The 8,202-nt window shown below is 52.2% G+C and overlaps 1 protein-coding gene across 1 annotated transcript; it reads left to right on the top strand.

Annotated features, from left to right (window-relative positions):
- The first annotated feature begins 662 nt into the window (after positions 1-662).
- Positions 663-1,350, top strand: LOC121307624 (formin-like protein 3). Its single transcript, XM_041239846.1, has 2 exons — positions 663-1,108; positions 1,209-1,350. The coding sequence occupies exons 1-2, from the start codon at positions 663-665 to the stop codon at positions 1,348-1,350; spliced, it is 588 nt and encodes a 195-aa protein (XP_041095780.1).
- The last annotated feature ends 6,852 nt before the right edge of the window (positions 1,351-8,202 follow it).

Below are 8,202 nucleotides of genomic sequence, written 5' to 3'. Positions count from 1 at the left end.
CCGTGGTGGTGGGGTTGCGCTGTAAAGGGGTCCCGTGGTGGTGGGGTTGCGCTGTAAAGGGGTCCCGTGGTGGTGGGGTTGCGCTGTAAAGGGGTCCCGTGGTGCCAACACACACCCCAACCGCGGTGGGTGGTCTGTCGCGTACATGTAAAGGCGGTCCCGTGGTGGTGGGTTGCGCTGTAAAGGGGGTCCGCGGTCACCCCCACGCGACATTCCCACAGGGCGCACCACCCCAACGAGACATTTCCCAAGGGCACCACCACCCAAAGCGACACTTTACCAGTGCGGGCGCAACCACCAGACAGCGACATTCCCAGGGGGCGCCAAACCAGGACAGACGACATTCCTCAAGGGCACACCACCAAACACCGACATTTCCCCAGGGCACCCACCAACCCAACGCGACATTTTCCCAGGGCACCCACCCAACAACGACATTTACCAGGGCACCACCACCCCCAATCGCGAACATTTCCCCAGGGGCACCAACCACCCCAACGCGACATTTCCCAGGGCGCACCAACAGACAACGACATTCACCAGGGCGCCCCCCAACCCAACGCGACATTTTCCCCAGGCGCCCCACCAGAAAACGACACATTTCCCAGGGCGCCACACCCCAAGCGACATTCCCCTGCAGGGCGACACCCCACAACGAGACCATGTTTTTCCCCCAGGGCGCCCCCCACCCGACAAAGTACATTCCCAAGGGACGCACCACCAAAAGCGACATTCCCCAGGGAGCACACCCCAACGCGACATTTCCCCAGGGGCGCCCCACCCCAACGCGAACATTTCCCCAGGCCGCACAGCACCCCACGCGACATTGCCCCAGGGAGCCCCCCCCCCCCACCACCAACGCGACATTTCCCCCCCCACCACCGGGCCCCCCCGCCACACCCAAACGCACCGACATTTTCCCCAGGGGGGCGACACACCACACAAACGCCGACATTTCCCACGGGGCCCCGCCCCCCACCCCAACGCGAAATTTCCCCAGGGAACCACCACCCCCAACGCGAAATTCCCACAAGCCGCACCCACCACCACACAAACGCGACATTCACCCGGGCCCGCACCCACCCCCAGAAGCGACATTTCCAAGCAGGCAACCCAACACCCACCCACAACACGACATTTCTCAAGGGCACAACCACCCAAAGCGACATTTCCCCAGGGCCACACCACCCCCACACGACATTCACCAGGGCGCCACACCAGAAGCCGACATTCCCCAGGGCACACCACCCCCCCCACAACGCGAAAATTTCCAAGGGGCGCCACCACCCCAACGCGACATATTCCCCCCACCAGGGCACGCCACCAACCCAGCACCAGCCGAACACATAGACCGCAGAGTGGCGGTGGTGGGGTTGCGCTGTAAAGGGGTCCCGTGGTGGTGGGGTTGTGCTGTAAAGGGGTCCCGTGGTGGTGGGGTTGTGCTGTAAAGGGGTCCCGTGGTGGTGGGGTTGTGCTGTAAAGGGGTCCCGTGGTGGTGGGGTTGTGCTGTAAAGGGGTCCCGTGGTGGTGGGGTTGTGCTGTAAAGGGGTCCCGTGGTGGTGGGGTTGCGCTGTAAAGGGGTCCCGCGGTGGTGGGGTTGCGCTGTAAAGGGGTCCCGCGGTGGTGGGGTTGCGCTGTAAAGGGGTCCCGCGGGGGTGGGGTTGCGCTGTAAAGGGGTCCCGCGGTGGTGGGGTTGCGCTGTAAAGGGGTCCCGTGGTGGTGGGGTTGCGCTGTAAAGGGGTCCCGTGGTGGTGGGGTTGCGCTGTAAAGGGGTCCCGCGGTGGTGGGGTTGCGCTGTAAAGGGGTCCCGCGGTGGTGGGGTTGCGCTGTAAAGGGGTCCCGTGGTGGTGGGGTTGCGCTGTAAAGGGGTCCCGCGGTGGTGGGGTTGCGCTGTAAAGGGGTCCCGTGGTGGTGGGGTTGCGCTGTAAAGGGGTCCCGTGGTGGTGGGGTTGTGCTGTAAAGGGGTCCCGTGGTGGTGGGGTTGTGCTGTAAAGGGGTCCCGTGGTGGTGGGGTTGTGCTGTAAAGGGGTCCCGTGGTGGTGGGGTTGTGCTGTAAAGGGGTCCCGCGGTGGTGGGGTTGTGCTGTAAAGGGGTCCCGTGGTGGTGGGGTTGTGCTGTAAAGGGGTCCCGTGGTGGTGGGGTTGCGCTGTAAAGGGGTCCCGTGGTGGTGGGGTTGTGCTGTAAAGGGGTCCCGCGGGGGTGGGGTTGTGCTGTAAAGGGGTCCCGCTGTAAAGGGGTCCCGTGGTGGTGGGGTTGCGCTGTAAAGGGGTCCCGCGGTGGTGGGGTGTCGCTGTAAAGGGGTCCCGCGGGGGTGGGGTGGGGTTGGGTAAAGGGGTCCCGCTGTAAAGGGGTCCCGCGGTGGTGGGGTTGCGCTGTAAAGGGGTCCCGCGGTGGTGGGGTTGTGCTGTAAAGGGGTCCCGCGGTGGTGGGGTGTGCGCTGTAAAGGGGTCCCGCGGTGGTGGGGTTGCGCTGTAAAGGGGTCCCGCGGTGGTGGGGTTGCGCTGTAAAGGGGTCCCGTGGTGGTGGGGTTGCGCTGTAAAGGGGTCCCGTGGTGGTGGGGTTGCGCTGTAAAGGGGTCCCGTGGTGGTGGGGTTGCGCTGTAAAGGGGTCCCGCGGTGGTGGGGTTGCGCTGTAAAGGGGTCCCGCGGTGGTGGGGTTGCGCTGTAAAGGGGTCCCGTGGTGGTGGGGTTGTGCTGTAAAGGGGTCCCGTGGTGGTGGGGTTGTGCTGTAAAGGGGTCCCGTGGTGGTGGGGTTGCGCTGTAAAGGGGTCCCGTGGTGGTGGGGTTGTGCTGTAAAGGGGTCCCGTGGTGGTGGGGTTGCGCTGTAAAGGGGTCCCGCGGGGGTGGGGTTGCGCTGTAAAGGGGTCCCGCGGTGGTGGGGTTGCGCTGTAAAGGGGTCCCGCGGTGGTGGGGTTGCGCTGTAAAGGGGTCCCGCGGTGGTGGTCTGTCGCTGTAAAGGGGTCCCGCGGTGGTGGGGTTGCGCTGTAAAGGGGTCCCGTGGTGGCTGGGGTTGCGCTGTAAAGGGGTCCCGCGGTGGTGGGGTTGCGCTGTAAAGGGGTCCCGCGGTGGTGGGGTTGCGCTGTAAAGGGGTCCCGTGGTGGTGGGGTTGTGCTGTAAAGGGGTCCCGTGGTGGTGGGGTTGTGCTGTAAAGGGGTCCCGTGGTGGTGGGGTTGCGCTGTAAAGGGGTCCCGCGGTGGTGGGGTTGCGCTGTAAAGGGGTCCCGCGGTGGTGGGGTTGCGCTGTAAAGGGGTCCCACGGTGGTGGTCTGTCGCTGTAAAGGGGTCCCGCGGTGGTGGTCTGTCGCTGTAAAGGGGTCCCGCGGTGGTGGGGTGGCGCTGTAAAGGGGTCCCGCGGTGGTGGGGTTGCGCTGTAAAGGGGTCCCGCAGTGGTGGTGTCGCGGTGGTGGGGTTGCACTGTATTGGGTTGGCGCGGTGGTGGGGTTGCCCTGTGTTGGGTTCGCGCGGTGGTGGGGTTGCTCTGTAAAGGGTCCCGCGGTGGTGGGGTTGGTAAAGTTCGCGCGGTGGTGGGGTTGCTCTGTGTTGGGTTCGCGCGGTGGTGGGGTTGCTCTGTGTTGGGTTCGCGCGGTTGCCCTGTGTTGGGTTCGCGCGGTGGTGGGGTTGCTCTGTGTTGGGTTGGCGCGGTGGTGGGGTTGCTCTGTGTTGGGTTGGCGCGGTGGTGGGGTTGCCCTGTGTTGGGTTGGCGCGGTGGTGGGGTTGCTCTGTGTTGGGTTGGCGCGGTGGTGGGGTTGCTCTGTGTTGGGTTGGCGCGGTGGTGGGGTTGCTCTGTGTTGGGTTGGCGCGGTGGTGGGGTTGCTCTGTGTTGGGTTCGCGCGGTGGTGGGGTTGCTCTGTGTTGGGTTGGCGCGGTGGTGGGGTTGCTCTGTGTTGGGTTCGCGCGGTGGTGGGGTTGCTCTGTGTTGGGTTCGCGCGGTGGTGGGGTTGCTCTGTGTTGGGTTCGCGCGGTGGTGGGGTTGCTCTGTGTTGGGTTCGCGCGGTGGTGGGGTTGCTCTGTGTTGGGTTCGCGCGGTGGTGGGGTTGCTCTGTGTTGGGTTGGCGCGGTGGTGGGGTTGCTCTGTGTTGGGTTGGCGCGGTGGTGGGGTTGCTCTGTGTTGGGTTGGCGCGGTGGTGGGGTTGCTCTGTGTTGGGTTGGCGCGGTGGTGGGGTTGCTCTGTGTTGGGTTGGCGCGGTGGTGGGGTTGCCCTGTGTTGGGTTCGCGCGGTGGTGGGGTTGCTCTGTGTTGGGTTCGCGCGGTGGTGGGGTTGCTCTGTGTTGGGTTCGCGCGGTGGTGGGGTTGCTCTGTGTTGGGTTCGCGCGGTGGTGGGGTTGCTCTGTGTTGGGTTGGCGCGGTGGTGGGATTGCGCTGTACTGGGTTCGCACGATAATGGAAGTGTGGTGATGGGTTCGCTGTAATAGGCGAACGGTCATGTCCTGTAACCAAAAAGACCTATCCGCATCGCCCAGATACAACTAACTTATTTATATGCAGTAGGTGCTGTATCTCAACAAATGCTTTTTGTTTGCTTCTTCTCAAATTTTACATGTGCTTTCCTTAACGAAACTCTTGAAACCCAATCATCTCATGTCCACAATCCTTTCAAGTCCTTACGCAAGCAATGTAGCTTATGGTACATTTTATTTATATTATTAAAATACCAAAATAAAAATAATGAATTATACAACAAACATTTCAACTTGGAATCTTTTTTTAATTTCTTTTAGCATGTTGTACTTTTGCACTGTTGATTGTTCAGTACCTATATGAACGTTATATTCTCAGTGTCGGCTTCTACTCCAGAGGAGTTGCTCGGGTGGAATTTCTCCAAAACATCAGGAAAAAAAAACCCTAACACAACCCTTACACAGCTCACAAACAAAACATCAGAAAAAACCCTAACACAACCCTTACACAGCTCACAAACAAAACATCAGAAAAAACCCTAACACAACCCTTACACAGCTTCCAAACAAAACATCAGAAAAAACCCTAACGCAACCCTTACACAGCTTACAAACAAAACATCAGAAAAAACCCTAACACAACCCTTACACAGCTTCCAAACAAAACATCAGAAAAAACCCTAACGCAACCCTTACGCAACTTACAGAGAAAACATCAGAAAAAACCCTAACACAACCCTTACACAGCTCACAAACAAAACATCAGAAAAACCCTAACGCAACTTACAGAGAAAACATCAGAAAAAACCCTAACACAACCCTTACACAGCTCACAAACAAAACATCAGAAAAAACCCTAACACAACCCTTACACAGCTTCCAAACAAAACATCAGAAAAAACCCTAACACAACCCTTACACAGCTTCCAAACAAAACATCAGAAAAAACCCTAACACAACATTTACACAGCTTACAAACAAAACATCAGAAAAAACCCTAACACAACCTTTACACAGCTTCCAAACAAAACATCAGAAAAAACCCTAACGCAACCCTTACACAACTTACAAACAAAACATCAGGAAAAAACCCCTAACACAACCTTTACACAGCTTCCAAACAAAACATCAGAAAAAACCCTAACGCAACCCTTACACAACTTACAAACAAAACATCAGAAAAAACCCTAACACAACCCTTACACAGCTCACAAACAAAACATCAGAAAAAACCCTAACACAACCCTTACACAGCTTACAAACAAAACATCAGAAAAAACCCTAACACAACCCTTACACAGCTCACAAACAAAACATCAGAAAAAACCCTAACACAACCCTTACACAGCTCACAAACAAAACATCAGAAAAAACCCTAACGCAACCCTTACACAGCTTACAAACAAAACATCAGAAAAAACCCCTAACACAACCCTTACACAGCTTACAAACAAAACATCAGAAAAAACCCTAACACAACCCTTACACAGCTTACAAACAAAACATCAGAAAAAACCCTAACACAACCCTTACACAGCTCACAAACAAAACATCAGAAAAAACCCTAACGCAACCCTTACACAGCTTACAAACAAAACATCAGAAAAAACCCTAACACAACCCTTACACAGCTTACAAACAAAACATCAGAAAAAACCCTAACACAACCCTTACACAGCTTCCAAACAAAACATCAGAAAAAACCCTAACACAACCCTTACACAGCTTACAAACAAAACATCAGAAAAAACCCTAACACAACCCTTACACAGCTTACAAACAAAACATCAGAAAAAACCCTAACACAACCCTTACACAGCTTCCAAACAAAACATCAGAAAAAACCCTAACGCAACCCTTACACAGCTTACAAACAAAACATCAGAAAAAACCCTAACACAACATTTACACAGCTTACAAACAAAACATCAGAAAAAACCCTAACACAACCCTTACACAGCTTACAAACAAAACATCAGAAAAAACCCTAACACAACCCTTACACAGCTCACAAACAAAACATCAGAAAAAACCCTAACGCAACCCTTACACAGCTCACAAACAAAACATCAGAAAAAACCCTAACACAACCCTTACACAGCTCACAAACAAAACATCAGAAAAAACCCTAACACAACCCTTACACAGCTCACAAACAAAACATCAGAAAAAACCCTAACGCAACCCTTACGCAACTTACAGAAAAAACCCTAACACAACCTTTACACAGCTTACAAACAAAACATCAGAAAAAACCCTAACACAACATTTACACAGCTTACAAACAAAACATCAGAAAAAACCGTAACACAACCCTTACACAGCTTACAAACAAAACATCAGGAAAAAAACCCTAACACAACATTTACACAGCTTACAAACAAAACATCAGAAAAAACCGTAACACAACCCTTACACAGCTTACAGACAAAACATCAGAAAAAAACCCTAACACAACCTTTACACAGCTCACAAACAAAACATCAGAAACAACCCAACACAACTCTTACACAGCTTACAGACAAAACATCAGAAAAAACACTAACGCAACCCTTACACAGCTTACAGACAAAACATCAGAAAAAAAACCCTAACACAACCTTTACACAGCTTATAAACAAAACATCAGAAAAAACCCTAACACAACCCTTACACAGCTTACAAACTGTTGGAAAACATGGATTGAGAATTGATTAGCAGTTTGCTACGCATGTGGACTGGCAGAGCTATACTGGTGTTTTTTTCTGAAAAGAGACTAATATTGCAGATAGCAGACTGTTTGGTTCAAATTGCATTTACTGCTTACAATTGATAGAGACCTTGTGTCTACAAGTTTCTTGCCCAACACTGAATGCAAGCTAACGAGATAACAATGCTGTGGACTAGAAGGGAACAGGCTCTAAAGACTTAAGAGAGATCGAAAGGGATAATGCCACTAGGATCAGAGGGGGTCGCAAGAAGATAACAAAAGGCAGATGTATGGACCTTTTGTCTCCAGGAGTGTGAAGAATGCACTGAGTTCAGAGGTTGTCACACTAGACTACTCACACAATAAATTAAATTACCTTGACCATTGGTTAAGTGTCAGAGAAAGGGGAGGTGGACCATCTATACAGAAGGGTATTTAATGTCATGCAAACATTGTAATGTTGAGTATTCTGTTTGTCCTGTACCTGGGACCAGACACCCTGCATATTTCAATATACCTGGCAACTGATTAAAGAAAAGGACTCTGTGCATTTTCTTGAAACTACTTAATCACCATCATTTTTTGTAAGTTACTTCACAAACAAAACATCAGAAAAAACCCTAACACAACCCTTACACAGCTTACAAACAAAACATCAGAAAAAACCGTAACACAACCCTTACACAGCTTACAGACAAAACATCAGAAAAAAACCCTAACACAACCCTTACACAGCTTACAGACAAAACATCAGAAAAAAACCCTAACACTTACAAACAAAACATCAGAAAAAACCCTAACACAACCCTTACACAGCTTACAAACAAAACATCAGAAAAAACCCTAACACAACCCTTACAGCTTACAGACAAAACATCAGAAAAAACCCTAACACAACCCTTACACAGCTTACAAACAAAACATCAGAAAAAACCGTAACACAACCCTTACACAGCTTACAAACAAAACATCAGAAAAAACCCTAACACAACCCTTACACAGCTTACAAACAAAACATCAGAAAAAACCCTAACACAACCCTTACACAGCTTACAGACAAAACATCAGAAAAAAACCCTAACACAACTTACAAACAAAACATCAGAAAAAACCCTAAC

Source organism: Polyodon spathula, chromosome 3, assembly GCF_017654505.1.
Source record: "Polyodon spathula isolate WHYD16114869_AA chromosome 3, ASM1765450v1, whole genome shotgun sequence".
Classification (NCBI taxonomy): Eukaryota; Metazoa; Chordata; class Actinopteri; order Acipenseriformes; family Polyodontidae; genus Polyodon; species Polyodon spathula.
The sequence above is the reverse complement of the archived record's forward strand: the minus strand, read 5'-3'. Positions and strand labels throughout refer to the sequence as shown.

What these genes read in the sequence shown, in the direction of transcription:
- LOC121307624 (XM_041239846.1), top strand. Translation starts at nt 663, where the DNA reads ATGTTTTTCCCCCAGGGCGCCCCCCACCCGACAAAGTACATTCCCAAG. An exon ending in GAAGCGACATTTCCAAGCAG is followed by an intron (nt 1,109 to 1,208) that starts GCAACCCAACAC and finishes GACATTCACCAG; the next exon opens with GGCGCCACACCAGAAGCCGA.